This window comes from Pyrus communis, chromosome 15 (genome assembly GCF_041283825.1).
Source record: "Pyrus communis isolate YQ-2024b chromosome 15, ASM4128382v1, whole genome shotgun sequence".
Classification (NCBI taxonomy): domain Eukaryota; kingdom Viridiplantae; phylum Streptophyta; class Magnoliopsida; order Rosales; family Rosaceae; genus Pyrus; species Pyrus communis.
This window is the reverse complement of record NC_142579.1, coordinates 5685413-5704455: the sequence shown is the minus strand read 5'-3', so window position 1 is coordinate 5704455 and position 19043 is coordinate 5685413. Positions and strand designations below refer to the sequence as shown.

The 19043-nt window shown below is 34.9% G+C and overlaps 2 protein-coding genes across 2 annotated transcripts; one reads left to right on the top strand and one right to left on the bottom strand.

Annotated features, from left to right (window-relative positions):
* The first annotated feature begins 239 nt into the window (after positions 1-239).
* On the top strand, positions 240-1612 carry LOC137718297 (putative clathrin assembly protein At4g40080). The gene has a single exon (XM_068457819.2). The coding sequence runs from the start codon at positions 420-422 to the stop codon at positions 1467-1469; it is 1050 nt and encodes a 349-aa protein (XP_068313920.2). The 5' UTR covers positions 240-419; the 3' UTR covers positions 1470-1612.
* A 7560-nt stretch (positions 1613-9172) lies between these two features.
* Positions 9173-16644, bottom strand: LOC137726773 (protein DETOXIFICATION 27). Its single transcript, XM_068465764.2, has 8 exons — positions 16180-16644; positions 15496-16037; positions 15293-15379; positions 15108-15164; positions 10419-10657; positions 10070-10188; positions 9609-9698; positions 9173-9521 (listed from the first exon to the last, which is right to left on the bottom strand). The coding sequence occupies exons 1-8, from the start codon at positions 16474-16476 to the stop codon at positions 9444-9446; spliced, it is 1509 nt and encodes a 502-aa protein (XP_068321865.2). The 5' UTR covers positions 16477-16644; the 3' UTR covers positions 9173-9443.
* Positions 16645-19043: the final 2399 nt, after the last annotated feature.

Genomic DNA, 19043 nt, shown 5'->3' with positions numbered 1-19043 from the left:
ATTTTTTAATCTAATTGGGCTAAATAGTGGATCATGTTTTAAGCCACGTCAGCATTTAATAGAAAAATTGACAAAAACATTAACGAATGTCTAACATTACAACAAATTCGAAAGATAAGATATGACATTATAATTTTTAAATATAAGGTATAAGATTGTAATTCAATCTATAATTGAAGTAGTTTTGTATAATGCACCATTTGGTAAAGCGAAATTCGCGCTCCAACTTGCACATAAGTGCAAGAATACACTTAAAAAACATCGAAAGCTCTATTCTGAAACGGTAAGAGCCATGTACAGTTTGCGCACACATACGGACACCATGAAATAGTAAAACCGCGTCTAACTGTCAATTTATATCTTCCTCCGCGCTCCCACCTCCATCTTCCTCAACCTTTCCCATTCTTCCTTCATTCGCAATGGCTCGATTCAAATTCATCGGCATTCTGAAAGACAGAGCCTCAATCCTCAAAGCGACTCTGACCATCAACCGTCGAGTCTCCTCCGTACACCTCGCTGTCCTCCGCGCCACCACACACGACCCGTCAAGGCCGCCTTCGGAGACACGAATCGCCTCCGTGCTCGCCCTAGGGCTTTCCTCTCGCCTCACTGCATGCGCATGCATTGATGCTCTCATGGACCGGCTCCACGTCACTCGGAGCGCTTTTGTTGCCCTAAAATGCCTCCTCACGATTCACAACATTATATCAAAAGGGTCTTTTATTCTCAAAGACCAGCTTGCGTACTACCCTTGTTTTGGGGGATACAATTTCTTGAACCTCTCCATGTTTTGTGACAATTCCGATTTTTGTATGTTGGAATATTCGTCTTGGGTCAGATGGTACGCCGGTGTGGTCGAGCAGAATCTGATGGTGTCTAGAGCAATTGGATATTATCTCAATTCGTCGAAAAACGAAGGTAACAAAAGAGACAAGGAAGAGAAGGCACTTGCTCTTTTGGACTCAGATTTGGCAATGGAGATTGAAGTGCTTGTGGAATTTGTGGTGCGAATTTGTGACGCCCCTGATTCATTAGAACTTCAGAAGAACAATTTGGTGTACGAAGTGGTGAGAGCCACGGGCGAAGATTACAGGTCGGTTCAACGTGAAATTGTTGTCCGAGTCAAGGAAGTTGGAGACAGAATCGACTCAGTCGACGGTTTGGGTTCGGCTGAGTTGACTCGGTTAATTGACGCGTTTGAGAGGATGGAGGGTTGCAAGGGGAAGTTAATGCTGTTGTTTGTGAACAGGAAGAGGAATGATGGGTTATGGGATTTAGTGAGAGACACCAAGGCTAGGCTTGTGGAGATGAAGGAGCAGCGAGAGGAGAGGCTGGTGGTTTTTCCAGGAAAGAACGAGTTGGCCGAGTCGACTCAATGTTGGAACCCATTTCTTGAACCTGGACAGTTGTTGCTGTTACCATCTGGTGGTGGGTGGTTGGGCTTCGGACCGACACCAATAGCCGTTTGAACAGTTGATCATCGTGTCGGGTTGGGTTTTTGTATAGTGGGACGCCCCTAATTTTATACATAACAATGCGCATGAGCGATTAAAGCAATTGATACATTGTAGTATTCACGTGCATCAACAACTTATAATCTCTCATACCATCATGCATCATCAACTACAAGCACTCTAGCTGTAAATGTTTCTAGATAAATTAACAAAAGATTTAAGTTTTGTAATAAAAAAAAAAAAGTGATTTATATTTTTTCTTTGATCTCTCAAACATTGTTCATTGGTGTGAAGTGTGAACAGCTAAAGTTGTTTCCTTGACACTCCAATATTAGGTGTCACAGTTCTAACAATGTGTATGTAACAGTGTGAATGTATTTTGACATGCCAAAGAGAATGGTTAAAATAATTTTTTATTTTTGGGACAACAATAGCAACGGTGTGGCTTTGTTGTTGTCGAACAAAAAATTGGATGAATTTGTTTTTCTTCGGATAGAAACTTGTAAAAAAAAGAAAATGAAATTCTAGCTAGGTAATTTTATTTTATTATTATTATTATTTTTTTTTTTGTAACAAAAATTGAAAGTTTGATTTTTCTCTTGGTGGCTTTTGCATTTTTTTTTTTAGTAGTTTATATATTAGATGTTGATGGGTGCTTTCTATGACATCTTTGACGAAATGACAATAAGATAAAACTGATGTTGATTCTGTTCTTATCTTAATATGTTTGTAGTGATGTGTTCGGAGGTCAAAAACCACAGGGCGGCAATGGTTTATGTGTTGGGTTAAGCTTTTGCAAGGAATTTGGTTATTAATTTTGGAGGAATATATACAGTCCCTTTCGTTAAGGATCTTCAGATAAACTTATTTTTAAATAACTATCTCTTTTTAACTTATAATTTAGGGTAAGATTCTAAAAGGCACTAAGCGCTAGTTCGGCGACAGACTTAACGCCTAGGCGGCTAGGCAAGGACTTAGACGGACTAGGCAAATTTAAGTAAATTTATTATATATTGTATAAATAAGTGCCTATTCATACTTAAAAAAAAAACACATAACTATATATATAAATTGCAAAATAAAATAACATAAATATTATAAAGTATTATAACATGTTAAAAACATAGGAAACAAGCATATAATGAATGTTCATCCAAGTATTCAACAAGTCTCTTACATTTTATTAAAAATATAAAATACAAAATGAAAATGATCAATTTTTTGTCTAAGTGAGTCGCACCATAGGCGGGTTTAGACATGCGCCTAGGTGGGTGTGGGCTAAGAAGATGCTTAAGAGGGTCTAGGCACACTTTCTTAATTTTCGAGCACCTAATGACTTATCAAGGCAGTGCCCAGCCGCCTAGCGCCTAGGCAAGGCCTAAGCAATGCTAGGCGGGGATTTTTAGAACAGTTTTTCAATTGTTTTCTTTTCTTTATGTTTCTGTGTGTTGCTAATTATGTTAGGAACAATAAAATGTTGACATTGGTTGTTCGCAGTAAAAGACTAAGTAGTAGAGAAGAACATAGAAGGTTTGTTGAATCCTTCTATAGGTTTGGTGGTTTAATTCTCATTTAATATTTATTACAAAAATACATAAAAGAAATCAAAATTACATAAAAGAAAGGCTAATCTAAATGATTTGAGAATCAATCAGAGAAAACAAAAGATCTCTACAAATCAAGAAATCCATAATTATTGTATATCACACCCCCGCAAACTGACGAGAAGAGCTAGAACAAGAAGCTTGGAGACCAGAAAACCAAAGCGATTGATGGAAAGTCCCATAGTGAAAATATCTGAGATCTAATCATGGATAGGGACATAGTTAACAACAACTTCTTTTCAAACTACTTTCTCATGAACATAGTGATAATCCACCTCAACAAGATGAGTTCGGGCATGAAACACCGGATTTAAAGCTAATGAAATGGCACTAATACTATCGTAGAAGAGTGTGGAGCGGTGAAGATCATGAAACAACATTCGAAACAATGATACAGTGGCAGCTTTCATAGCAAGTTTTCAATACTCGACCTTAGTACTAGACCGAGATGCACAATTTTGCCTCTTTGCACTCCAAGAAACAAGATTAGAACTAAGATACAAACAATATCCACCTGTACAAAGACGATCATCAAGATCCCCAACATAATCGACGTCGAAATATGCAGTGAGATGAAGAAAGTCTAGGCTTGCATTGTATGTCATGGTGAGTAGTTCCCATAATATAACAAAGAATGCATTTGACGGAAGCCAACAATTAGTGGTTGGTAGGTGAACGAATTGGCAAACTTGATTAACAACAAAAGTGATATTCGGGCATGTGAGAATAAGATATTAAAGAGCACCAACGTTATGATATTCACTTGGATCCGGCAAAGGATTACCATCCTAAAGACTGAGCTTTTCCCACTAATAGCAGGCATAAAAACTAATTAGGCACCATTCATTTTGGTGCGTTGAAGTAGGTGAACAAAATATATTTATGTTGGCAAAGAGACAGCCCACCAGAGGTTTTAGAAAGTCCTAAAAATAATGAATATGGCAAAGATCATTCATTGAGAAACAAGTGCCCAAATCGTGTATGAAAATAGTAATACAACAATCAAGCCTTATACCACTAAGTGAGGTCCGCTACATGAATCCTAGAATGCTATTGCGCTTGGTTTTACGCTAAAGTTTTATGTTAGTTCCAAGTACTCCATATCTTTTCTTATAATCTTTCTCCAAGTCTTCTTAGGTCTCTTTTAACTAGAGCATCTATAAATCTTCGATTCATATGTCCAAACCAACTTAAACAATTTTCTCTCATCTTATCTTCAACTTCTACTTTACCTCGGATATGCTCATTCTTAATTCTATCATTTCTCATGTGCCCACACATCCAGCGAAGCATTCATATCTTTGTTGCACTCATTTTTTTTCATGTTTTGCTTTTTTATCATGTAACATTCCATGCAAAAAGCATCGATGGCTTGATTGCTATCATATAGAATTCATCCTTGAGCTTTAGTGGTATACGACAATTGCACAATACACCCGATGCACTCTTCCACTTTATCCATCCAGCTTGTATTCTATAATTGAGATCTCCATCTAATTTTGTTATTTTGCAAGATAGATCCAAGTGAAAGTTCATCTTTGACCTACTTAGGCGAATACCTTTAGCTTCCAACACTTCCCGCCAAAGATTAAGCTTCGCATTTACTCCCTCACGTGTTGCATCTTTTAGCACCATATCATATGTGAAAAGCCACCAAGGGATATCATCTTGAATATGTCCTATTAACTCGTCCATTACCAATGCAAAAAGGTAATGACTTAAAGTTGAGTCTTAGTATAACCCTATGATTATGGGAAAGCTTTCAGTCTGCCCTTCATAAGTTCTTGATGCAGCTTTACTCCATCATATATATACCTTAATGCTTGGATATATAATACTTGTACTCCTTTCTCCTCTAGATTCTTCCAAAGAATTTCTTTTAGGACCACTATCGTACATTTTTTTATTTCAAATCTATAAAGACCATATGCAAATCTTTTTTCAAATCTCTATATTGTTCCACCAATCTTCATGAGAGATAGATTTTCTCCATTGTTGAGCGCCCTAGCATGAACATGAATTGATTCTTTAAGATCTGTGTCTCTTGCCTCATTCAATGCTCAATTACTTTCTCCAGAGCTTCATTATATAGCTCATCAACTTAATACTCATATAGTTCATGCAATTTTGTATGTTGCCCTGACTATTGTAGATAGGCACCAAAGTGCTTTCTTGCCACTCATTTGGTATCTTCTTCATTTTCAAATTCTTATTGAAAACGTTTGTAAGGCATGCGATGCTTGTCTCTCCCGAGACCTTCCACACTTCAATCAGTATATCGTCGAGACCCATTACTTCTCTTTGCTTCATCTTTTTCAAAGTTACAACCACTTCTTCTTTCCCAATTCAACAATAAAATGAGTAACTTTCTACACTCTTCCGAGTAACTCAACTCACCCAAATAAGTACTCATGTTGTGTCCTTCATTGAATAGATTATGAAAATAAGTCTCCATCTATCTTGAACCACGTTCTCCGCAGTTAGAACATTTTCATTCACATCTTTGATACACCGCACTTGGTTTAAGTCTCTCATCCTCCTTTCATTTGCTCTAGCTAATTTGAGATATCCAACTCTCATTCTTTGCTATCTAATCACTTATACATGTCGTCAAAAGCCACTAGCTTCATTTCTTTCACTTCTTTCACATCATTCTTTGCTTTCTTCTTCGTTATCTTATACATCTTATAGTATTCATTAGTTTTATCCTTGTAAATGCTCTACGACATTCCTTCTTAGCCTTAATCTTTTCTTGTACCTCCTATTTCCAACACCAAGATTCATTTTGACTTGGAGCAAAACCCTTAGACTGTCCTAATACCCATTTTGCAACTTTTCGGTTACAACTAATAATCCCACATTTGACTAGCGTTTCCATCAAATAGAGATGTAACTGCATGAAACTGATGAAACCTCAGGTCCTCCAAATGAGCAGAAAAACATTGAAACCATGTTCTAGGTGCCTGCTTAAGGCCACAAAGAGAGCGGCGGAGTTTGCAAACATGGTGAGAAAATTGAGGATCAACAAAAACACAGGGTTGTTACATATAAACATCCTCAAATAAAAATCCATGAAGAAATGCATTCTGAACATCCAACTGGCAGACATGTCATTGAAATTGAACTGATAAGGCCAAAATTAAACGAAGTAGAGTGATTGACAACCGAGCTAAAGGTTTCACCATATTCGAGGCCCGACCTAGAAGAGGAAGAACACTGCACAAAATGAATCCATACTTGATCGCTATCTCAATCATTTCCATCTTATGAGATTAATCCAAATTATTCTCGAGATTTGAAGTCTTGGTCCAGTATAGTAGTTTGGATGAGATATGGAATTGGAACGAGATTATCATTGATGATATTTTTACTTATTTGGTAGTTTTCAACATAAATGAAAAGCAACAATATTGAACCGTATTATGTTGGTTAGTGAAATCGTAGAACTGATTGGACAACCAAAATCACAATCCAAGTTAAATTCCTTACCAAAGTGTGTTTGGACCTGTCATTCCTACACTACCCAAGGTAACACTGTTGTGTTACAAGTGGGAAAGGAAGCATAATGAGATGAATGAAATAGTGTGATGTAATGCACGTCTTACGACGTAAGGCTTTTCTCAAACGCCCTGTGATTTACAGCAGCATTATGAATGTGGTTAGTTTATCTTCATGAAGATATTAATATGGAGGTTTAAATGTAAGTTCCCAAAGAATTACATGGACTGGTTCAAATAGTTCCAAACCATGGAACACTCTCTAAATTCGTTTGAGGCATTCACTCTACGAATTGAAAAAATCCAGCATATATGGTATACCAGTCTAAGTGATTATTTGATTAGTTAGGGATATGGAATTATGCCTTTTCGTGTTAAATTAAAAAGTTTTATTCCAAATTGCTAGAGTTTGCGTTGATGACATGAATGTCACTAAGACTCTAGAAGAGCTTAAGAAAACTGCCTCGTACCTGAAGACGAAGTTTAAGATGATGGACCTTGAGAAAACGTGTTTATGCCTTGACTTGACGTTCAAGCATTGTTCAGACGACATTTTGTTCTACCAGTTGAACTACATTTAGTAGGTGTTACCTTTGAGTATACCTATGATCTTCCATACGTTATATGCAAATGAAACCCTTGAAGAGGTTATGGAATCTGAAATTCCATATCTGAGTTCAACTTTGCGCTTTTGTTGTACTTAGCTCATTGCATTAGACAGGCCATCTCATTCGCTATTGATCTATTGGTATCACTGTTCTAAAAATCCCCGCCTAGCACCGCCTAGTCCCCGCCTAGGTGCTAGGTGGCTGGCCACAGCCCCAATTAATGCCTAGGCGTTTGAAAATTAAGAAAGGGTGCATAGACCTACTGAGGCGCCTAGACCGCTTAAGTACCTGCCTAGCCCGCCTAAACCAGTCTAGATTGTGACTCGCTTAGGCAGAAAATAAATAACTTTCATTTTGCTTTTTATTTTTTTCAATAAACTGTAAGAGACTTGTCGAATACTTAAATGAGCAGACATTATATGCTTGTTTCCCATGTTTTCATTATATTCCAATACTTCATAATATATGTGTCATTCTATTTTGTAGTTTATGATGAAATTATATATATTTTAAGTATTAACATACACTTATTTACATGAAATATAATGGATTTAGTTAAATCCGCCTAGTTCGCCTAGGCGCCTGCCTAGACCCCTCCTAGCCGCCTAAGACCTAGGCCCCAACTTGCCGCTCGACAAGCGCCTAACATCTTTTAGAACCTTGATTGGTAAAGATGTAGCACTGCGCCCACACGCAACCATTGAATTGGTATAAAAGATGTATGTCTGCTTCCCTAAAGGTATTATGGAATTAGGCTTATCCCTTTGCATCTCGAGCAGATCCAACCCTCTGATCCTTGGAATCATGCTTGCCATGTTTGTTATGCTAACACTGGTTACTTATCAAACTCGCACAAGGCACAATCCCCAAATGATTATGTCTTTACCGTTACAAATACTGCAATGTCTTCGAGATCCACAATATGACCTTAGTTGCGAAATCTTTGAATAGTTCAAAGACTCACCTTACTTCACTACGCCACATGTCAGCCATGGTTAAGAGCTATTGTTGAGCGTATCTGAAGTACTTGATGTTTTCATCTATCGTTGAGTCCCGATGACGATCTATGAAGACTATGTCACAGTATCAAACAGACCAAGACGTGATACATCAACGAAGTCAACGCCAAGGAATATTACATCTACATTACATCAGCAAAGCTTAGGAGATTGAAGTCAAGCAATTTGATCCCCGACAACCTTGCCAATCTCTACATGACGTCACTGCCAAAGTCTATCTTCTAGAAGCTTGTCCGAGAAATTAGTATGCCTAACTATCTCATATGCAATGCTTATAGTTCTTATTTGGAAGTTTTGTCAAACTCAGGGGGAGTATTTAGAAGTATGCTTACGTGATCTTAATGTACTCATTTTCCCTACAATTAGGAGCATTCCCACTGGGTTTTTGCTACCTAAGTAAGTTTTTATGAGACACCAATCCTGAGCTGGTCATACCCTTGTGAGCTTGCTACTTGTGTCCAGAAGATGTATAGTTTTCACTTAATGCAACTTCTCACGTTTCTCCTTGGTCTATGGGTTTTTATCCCACCTTGGGGTTAACCATAGTGAGGTTTTGTGAGTTTTACCTTTTATGCATTCTTTCGTTAATTTAAGACTCGCATTCGCTCATTGTGTGGATGCCTTCATCAACTGAACTTACTTCATCGTTGAAGACCTGATGCATCATTTACTTGAGTATTTACACGCTCAAAATGTGTGTTTCAGTCCTAATAGTTTAGGAATGTGATTGTGTATTTATTTTGGATATCCTCGTGGGATTCTAATATACATCTTAGATTATATATTAGGGAATTGTTATTGGCACTCCAAAAATCTCATTCTACAGTCCTCATAAGTGTATTTTTCTTTCCTAATATAAAAAGTTTGAAGTGTAGAATGAGATTTTTGGAGTGCTAATAACAATTCCCTATATATTATTCTATTAGAGTTGTAACCTATTGGGGTAAAAAATTTAGCTTCTGTACTACTATAAATAAAGGCACAATGAGAGTGAGAAAACACATTGCATAATTCACCCAATTCTCTATATGCTTGCCGCACCCTCTCTCAATCTCTCTATAATTTTTCAGTCAAATTGGCCTACAACAATATCAATGCCAAATAGACCTGCAACAATATCAATATTTTCACGTATGTCGATATTTTAAACAATTACAACACATCACCTCTCTTGTTTTTGTTTTCTTTTTCAATGGTTGAAACTCGGCCTCAGAGTTCAAAAAACAAAATCTAGCCTAACAAATGGTGAATGCAATTGCAGCTAATGTACTTGTTCCTCTGATTGCCCGTCTGGTGTAGGGGTTGACCACTTCAATACACGCTGGTTGGCTTTTTCAGCCTGCAATTTTCAATCAATTTTGCATGAGAACGAGATTAAACGAAGAGATAAAATTCGAATATTCAATTAAGTTCAATCAATCATTACCTCATTTTCCCAATCACGTCGTATTGTGATGATGGCCAATATCAATGTTTGAAGTGCAGTTCCTCCAAAAATCATTCCACCCCAAATGCCCTGTTTTTACATCAATTATATTTGAATAAAATGGCCAAGATATTGTCATTATTCCTTCCAGTGCTTGATGGAAATTAGATTACTTAAAGAAAACCAAATTGTAATAATTAATATGGAAGGGTCTTTCAGACAACTGAGAAAGATTTCTTTGCCTTGGTAGTCATTCGATGAATTGAAAATCAAGAAGCAAAACTGCGACATTGGTGCCATCAGTAGATTTTGGTGTCAAAAACCAAAGAACCCATGATTGCTTCACTGGCTATAAGGACTACACTTTCTTGTGTCCCAAGTGTCATCATGTGATAAATCACATAATGAGAGAACATGATAAGAAAATTTTATATGGAGGGAAATAAATGAAAATAACGTACCCCAATACTCAAGTTGAAGATCCATCCCATTACAAATCCAAGAGGAAGCCCAACAATGTAGTAGCAGAAAAGATTTATATATGCCACCCATGCTTGCCATCCCGAACCCACAGCTACTCCTGTCGATTATAAACCCAAGTGTGAAATATAATCAAAAAATTTACATCAGACCTAACCAATTAACATTCAAATTCATTGCTACAATAATATGCTTGATTGCATTCAATATGTGAATCAAATATGTGTACGGTTACCTTTCTAACCGAGGTCGGAGTTTACTTATATTATAAGACATGGTCAATAAGACCGTCCATACATGTTACTCAAACAATTAACATAAAAAACGAACCTGACAAAACAGGCTGAACACTATTAAGTAGAATTGTGATGGCCAAGAGGTAAGACATCTGATCAACTGCTTCGAGTACATCACTACTTGAGGTGAATATGTACGCAATTTTGCTGTGGAGTGCAATGATAAGTATGCAGAAAAAGACACCAATCATAGTGGATTCTGCCACAGAAACCTTAGCTGCAAATTTTGCTCCCTTCCAGTTTCCAGCTCCCAACTCATTTGCCACTCTTACCCTGTGAGTTTCATCAAAAGAATTTCACAACACTGCTATAGAAACCATTACATATTTGAAAGTGGCATAGAGAGGAATATAGTTGGGAATGCTTTCATTTTGTGAGAAAGTTAATATATAAATTACTCTATTCTACTCGCTCTAAGCAAGTATGAAGTAGGCTAAATTTGTAGTTGATGACTAAGTCTCAGGTCTTGGTTCTTTCTGATCATTTTGTGCGATTAAGAGAATAAGGCTACAAGAGCAATCTGACGACCAAACATATGTGGAGTTCAACTTGCCTAATCCTTCCGTTTACATCCATTCTACTCGAATGGGTCTCCAATAATAATGCCGTTTTTATATAAAAAATTATATATATATAAAAAAAGGGAAGTGTTATTGGTATTTCAAAAATCTCATTCTACACTCTTCACAAGTGTATTTTTCTTTCCAAATATAGAAAGTTTAGAGTATATAATGAGATTTTTAGTATGCCAACAACAAATCCAAAAAAAAAAGGAAAACAATTAAAGACTGAGAGACATGCAATAAAGGTCGAGAAGATAAAAGTGGGAGTAAAAATAAATGAGCTGAATCTCTTGGTGAAGGAGACCCAAAAGAATTAATGAGCTATCATTTGACGTTTCATGCCCGATTGGTTTTAACTTTACATTTGACGACTTTTCATTTTTCTAATTATGGGTTAGTTTGAGATTGTGGTGCATTACAAAGAGTAGTTTCTAAAAAAATTTAGAACATCAAATGTATTTGGTAAAAAAATAAAAAATAAAAAGCTTTTTTAAAAAATTGCTATCATTGATAGCAGAAAAACATAGAAAAGTAGAAGTAGAGTATACCATGCTTCTAAAAAAAGTGTTTTTTTATATTTCAAAGCATAGTGATCAGTGTCCATTTAGTGAAATTTTCAAATGACAAGTAGCGGCGAAGCTACAGAGAAGCAAAGAGGGGCGGCCGCCTCTCCCCTCGACGAAAATCAAGCTCAGGAGTGGTGGTTCCGCCCCTCTGGTCTTGTGGGAAGTGAGCAATCCCGTCTGGTTCTTTGGTTTTTGGTGCTCTGCAACAGCAGCAACGCTGATGCGTTTCTGTTTTCTATTTTTCAAAACCCAGGCCAAAACGCCGTCGTTTGGATCTGGGCAAAGAAAAAAAAAATAGTAGAACGACGCGTTTTGATTTCTAATAAAAGGTGTGATAGTAGGCAACATGCGTTGTCATGTGATCGTCGAAGCCTTAGCGTTAACATCCTTCTATTCTTCTTTCTCATGGGATTTTCGAATGATTTCAAGGCTGGAATTTTACTAATAATTTCGATATGGAATTGGAACTATGTATGCTAGCTAGATAAATATTGGTTTACGCTTTAGTAGATTAAGTATTTTTTTGTCAATTCAATACGTTTCTCAGTTTTAAACAATTGCACATCATCAATATGTTTATACTAACACATTTGACGTACTTATGCATCCATTACATATGTACAATCAACCAAACCACGTGTATGTACCCAATTATTAAATTTGTCATAGAGTATAAGAATTTCATTTTTTTTTTCACTAAGTTCGTCATAGTGTGGCAGTTTGTAATTAATATTAATAAATTATGAACGTTATCATTATTGTCTACTATCTAAAATGATTTGTTTGTCTACATTCTTTTTAACCTTGCACCCATTTAAACCCACCCTCCCCCCCCCCCCCAAACCAATTCCTGGCATCACCACTGATGACAAGTATACCCATGCATATTTTACAAAATTACAATCTTTACCTCTACATCATTCTCTTTGGTAATTATTATATCACATTAAATACAATCATTCTAACACTATTTTTTTTGTTAAGGCACTTTTACAAAAAAAAAAAAAAAAAAAAAAAAATACCAAACACTCAACAACTTTATTTTACAGTTGTTTATTATTATAACACAGAAAAAAAGTTTTTTTTTTTTTTTCAACACAGCAATACCAAACTAGCCCTATCTAGTTTTTTAGATTTGAGTCACTTACATATTATTCGTAGATGAATAAACAAAAAAAGGGTGAGAGGATTCAACTTCTATCTCCTAGGATTCAGCCAACCAAAACTTTAGGGCATATTTGGTATTTTACTTGAATTCAAACTTTTTAGGTTCGATAACACTTTTTTAAATTTTACAACTTAAATACTTGTTTTGTAGGACTATTTTCAAAAAATTGAACTCAAAACTAACTTGAAAATCAGCTTACTTCTAAAAAAATACAAAAAGTGAGTTTTAGAGTTTTTAAACTCTAAACCTACTACTTTTCTCTCTCATCTTCTCTCCCGATTTTTCTCTCTAACCTATCTTGTTCTTACTATTTCCTCCTCTCCATATCTCCTTCCTATTTCTCTCTCCTCTTTCTCTCATTTCTCTCATTTCTTCCCTTATCTGATGAATCTCTTTCTCCTCGTTGCTCTTGCTCTCCTTTCTCTCTTCCTCTCTCCTTTCTTTTTCTCTCCTCTCCTCATTCCCCGAATCTCTCTTATATTTCTCTCTCCTCTGTTTGCTATTTCTCTCACATATGTCTCTCTTCCTCTCCTCCCTTGAATCTCTCTGTTCTTTCTCTATCATCTCTCTCGTTCTCTCTCTTCTTTCTATATAATCTCTCTCTCCTTCGACCTTCTCTTTAAATATTTATGTCCGCCTAATTGATATAGTACTTCCGGAATCGATAGGGAGTTGTTGTAAGATATTTTTGCTTTTGTTTAACTATTAAATTTTAAAAACAATTTTAAATGTCATACCAAACAAAGTTTTGGAACTTAAGAGATGTTAGGAAAAATTATGAATTTTTTTTAATACGACACCAAACAGGGCCTTAACTTTTGAAGGAGTATGTGATAGGGTTTGGATTCTGCTAAGAGAATCCATTCTTAATTTAGCCTCTTGTACCCATTTATGGTTGATTTGCTAATCCATAAGCAGAATGAAACAAATTGAATTAAGGAGGAAGTGAAACAGAGAGAAGTCAGAATCGAATACATGTAGAAGTTTTTTTGTAATTTTATTTAGAATTAGAGTAGGAATTATACATTTCTCGTGCTGTAAACGTTGATTTTTCATGACAAATGAAACACTTAATTGTTGGCTGCATTATTTGTCCTTTTTGGCAGGACATAATTAGTGTTGTGATCTTTTGATAATTATTCTCATTACAATTCACATTATTCACACCCAAAGTTAATACAAAAGTTGCTAATATTTCTCGAACTGTTCTGTAATCGTTGATTTTTCAAGACAAATTGAAACCACTTAATTGTTTGCGATGCTTAATGGTTGCATTGTTTGTCCTTTTTGGCAGGACGTGTTAAAGTATGCAAATGTTTACTTTTTTTCTGCAACCTAAGGGTCTACATGCTTTTATTCCCTGAAAAGGACAGACAATGGTCCTGACAATTGTTTTCTAAATACATGTGGCATAATGAGTACGATTAAAAAATTTATCAGAAATTCATCCTTAATAATTGTTTTTTCGGATTTTATGACAAGTGCCGTAACGACAACGATTAAAAATCTTATCCGAAATTACAAATAAAATTATTTTGTATTATTTAATAATACTTCGGATAATGACACGTGGCGTAACGAGAACAATTAAAAATCTTATCCGATATTACAATTAAAATTATTTTGTATTATTTTATAAATAAAAAAAATATTAATATTTTATTGCCTATTGCCAGGACTATTGAAGTGTAACGGTGAAGATGCAAATGATATTGTCAGGACTATTTACTGTTCATTAAGGTCAGTTACTGTTTATTAGTATGATTGAATAATGCATTGTCTGGGGGGAAAGCTCTAACGCTGGAATTGCTACACACCAAGGATCCCGAGTTCCCAACTTGCATACGCAAGTAATTCAAAGCATTTATGATTGAAGTGATGGTCATTAATTATCCACAACATGAAGATGGTAGCTTCTTCAACTCAAAACTTTACATGATATATTATATATAATATTATGTTACAACAATAATTCTAACACAATTTTAAGGGTGTGGTTTTAATGTTTTGTAGCACTCAGAAATTATAAATATTTTAATTGTTAAATTAAATTTCCACAATTATTAAATTTTTTCCATTTTAGTTTCTGTTATATATTTTTCGTATCACTTAATTTTATGCAGTGTTCAAGAAATTAAAATTGCCAATTTTTTATCCTCTTTATTTATATTTTTATAATTGATTTTTGTAAAAGTGTGAAAGGTACGTATTGAAAGAGGTTAGGGGCAGCTGAACCTTTTGTGAACTCAGAATATTTTTGTAATAACATTTTTATTGTTTTTTTGCGAAATTTTCCTAAAGAAGTCGTATCTATAATCAATTTTGATATGTATGGTTCGAAATCATTCCACAAAACTATTTTCTAACTTAATTTTTCTGTTTTAAAAAATAAAGAATAAAAATAGGAGGAGTTTAAAGAATGGTACCCTGTTCCAGCAAAGAAGGCTAGAGGAATCATGAGCTCCCACCCATTTATAGTCATGCTGCATAATTAGAGCAGATCATACGTATTAGCTTAAATAGTAATTTTTGAAGGCTAAATTTGAGTAATTAAATTTGGTTTAAACAAATTAATAAGAGAGTTGGGAATGTACAAAATAGAATCTCATACCAAACTGACAAGGCATCCACAGCAATAGTGGTATCCTTCAAGTAACCAGTCATCAATATCAATATTCTGTAGTACCAGTTCTCCAAACTGCACATATAAATCATATATAACAAAGCCTACAAAGCATCAATAAAAACCCAAACTATGAAAAGATTACAATTGAAAAAATGTACGTAAAGTGAAAAAAAGAAGAAAAAAAGTACCAGAGCATAACACCAGAGGCAGCAGAAAGCTTGATAAATTCCCAAAGCCCAGAAAATGCTTGCATAGAGAAACCAGTCCAAGTCTGAGGACACCAACCACAAGCAGCATACACGTAGAGCGCTAAAGCCAAAAACCACCAAGAAATATCCAAAGCAATGGCGGCACCGACAATCCCAAAGTCCAACACATAGATTAGAAGCCAGCTTGTGAATGCATTAATCAACAACCCCACAAAAGAAACCCAAGCAATAACCATGTTCTGGAGCTGGCATTGCAAAAACCTCTGCAATGGGAACTGAAAAGCAAAGCTGAAGTGGAGGGGTATGAGCCACAGCGCCACCAATCCTGACCGCTCCGCCACCTCGTCGGTCTGCCCGAGCAGTTTAAGTATTGGTGTGGTGAATATGTAAACAGGTAAAAGGGCAAAGCAGCATAGAAACAACACGATCCATGACCGCTGCAAGTATATCCCAAGCATGTGGTACCTTTTGGCTCCAAAGGCCTGCCCACAAAGCGTTTCTAGTGCGCTTGCCATTCCTAACTAATAGGCACATAATTAAATTATGAAACAGTCAGAGATCACAAACTCAAATTAGGGTTTTGAATTTAATTATCAATTGTTTTCAGATTAATAGTCTGATGACATATTCAATCCAATGAAACAGAGAGTGAATGTTCCGTACCAAAAGTCCGAAAATGAAGCCGACAATCACAGTGTTGGCAATAGAAATGGCAGCTAGTTCAACCTCGCCGAGGTGGCCGGCGAAGGCTTGGGTAATGACGTTCATGGTGTAAGAAGCGAGACGGCTGAAGATTGCAGGACCAACTATTTGCCATAGCTTCTTGGTCTCTATCCAGACTCTTATTGAAAGGTCTTGTTTCTCATCTTTGTCCTCCGCACCATTCCGGGGCAGTACCGATTCTGGCAATAGGGATAGAGCAAGATCATCGTTTTCATCTCTGTTGTTGCTGCGATCCATTTTAGAGAAATAAGAAGCAGTTGTTTTTTAATGTCGTACGGCGCTTAGTTGTCTATCAGAAACATTGAAGACGTCATAGAAGAGGAGAAGAATATAGTATCGCGCAGCCATTTTGATACTTGCATTCCCCCTTCGATGAACTCACTCCCCCATTTATAACATTACTATAAAAATTTCATATTTCAAACCTGTTAATATCTTAATCTTCCTTTAAAGATTATCTTTACAAAAAATCATTCAAAATGATGAACGATTCATCATTAATATATTACTTACCATTTAAATGACTAAACAATATTCGATTCAGATGATTTTTATGTAGAAATAAATTAGGATAAATTAGGTTCTTATCATTCCTTTTGCTACTCTATTGATTAAAATCATTTTGCTTTTCAATTTTTGATCAAAGTCCTCGGGTATTAATAACATCATTAATTATTTCAATAATAAAATATCTTTTATTTCTAAATATATTCATTTAATGTTAAAAATGTTACAATTAGTATATTTATATTTATGACTATATTCATTAAATATATTCATTTAATGTTAATATATTCATTAAGTTTTAATAACTATATATTAATTTCTTTTTGTGCCCATATTTTTTAAAGCTTATTTGTATTTGTACCCATATATTTTATTTTATTTGTATTTTTTATTTTGCTAAATGTACCCATGCTAATTATATGTACCCATTCATGTAAAACTTTTTAATCTTAAAATGTACTCATTCTTAAATATACCAATTTGTTATATGTAAAATGTACCCTTTTTTTTTTAATATATAAAATCTATTCAATATTTTTCTAATCCATTTTTAAACTTATATGAGTACATTCTTTTTTCTTTGATTTTAAAATTTATCCATGTCAAGTTTAATTGAAGAAATTTACTAATGTTATTAAGCCTAATATCTTCGTTTTTTTTTTTTTTTTGTGATTTTGAAGAATGTACCCATGTTTTGATACAATAATTTTTTTGGTTAATTTTGATGAATGTACCCATGTTTCTATATATACACACAAAATAGTATATTTATATTTAATATTTTTAATCCCACAAATTATGGTTTTTTTATTTAAAATCTCATTTATATAAACAACTAAAATTTCTAATTTTTAATTTAAAAAATATAGTAATGTACATAGAAATAAATTATTACATTAATTTTAGGGATCTCAATCAAAAATTAAAAACCAACAAAATTTCAATCAAATAATATTCATAACTAAGAACCGCATCAAAATCTCCCAATAAATTAAGACACAGTTACGACTATGAAAGTTGAACCCCAAACCGAATGCAAGTAGTATCCTATTAGACAATGGTATAGCTAGTGTGTGGTACACTTTACCAAAAGAGTAGGATTGGCCAATTCATTCTCAAAGAAGTTGTTGCCAAATTGGATTCTTGTTTGAAAAAGTTGGTGTGCTGGAAAATCTGAATGGCTCCATACGTTTCACATTTCTCTTGAGGGCTTTAAGGCGGTTGACGTTACTGCTTTTTCGACTTTTTATATAATGGAGGTATTTTTACTGGTAAGTGACAAAAGATAAAAATAAAAATTAAAGAATGGCAATTCCCTTGAATACATGTCTTGAAAACGTAAATATTTTTTGAACAAACGATATTATCTATACTAAAAGCTTGTAATACTTTGGTTTAAATTCGCTCTTGCAAGAGAATCAAATATAAGACTTTTTACTTACAAGTGAAAAGAAATACCACTAGACCGTAGTACTAAGTAGCTTGAAAACGTAAATATGATTGCTAGTGACAACAATTGGTCTAAATATGGATGCTAATGACATAAAAATATAATAAGAATAGCATTTTTGCTTTTGTGAACACTCCTATAAATTTAGTTTTAGCATTCTCTCTTATTTGGGTAATTGTTTTTCTTCGTGGAAAAAACCTAGGATCCCATATACAACTTATTACTAAATTAATCAACAAAGAAATAGACATTTAAAAACAGTTACATGGTGAAAATTACCAACCAAATGCAAGGTTGGCTATAGTTATGTGCTCAATTGGCAAAACAATAATGTTGAAATTATGGTGGTTTTCATTTTAAAACTCCTATATAGAAGGTTTGCATCCTCTTCCTTGATTTCAAGGGAAATTATATATACTAAAGGCCGGTTGAGTCCGACACTGTTCAGCAATAGTGTCTGAATGGAAATGCCCTTGATTTTTGTTTGGTTTGCCATTTTGCTACCTGCTTTGCACAGTTAAATACCAGTTTTGCCCATTCGATCCTCGTGTCAATCATCGCTCTGCATCGGCTACTTCTCGACTTTTCTTCTCATTTTTTCCTTTTGTTTCCACTTTTTCTTTCTCACAATTCTCTGCTGTCGCTCTCGAACGCTCATTCTTTCGCTCTCAAACGCGGCCTTCTCTCGTGTTTTCTAAACACCTGTTTTACCTATGTGCATCCTCTCTTGATTATGATCCTTGATTCTACTTTAACTTTTCAATCCAATGACTAGAAAACGATTATGAGTGTATACAAGGATTAAAATGTTGTTGATTTTTTCGATATTAAAAAAAAGAGGAAACTT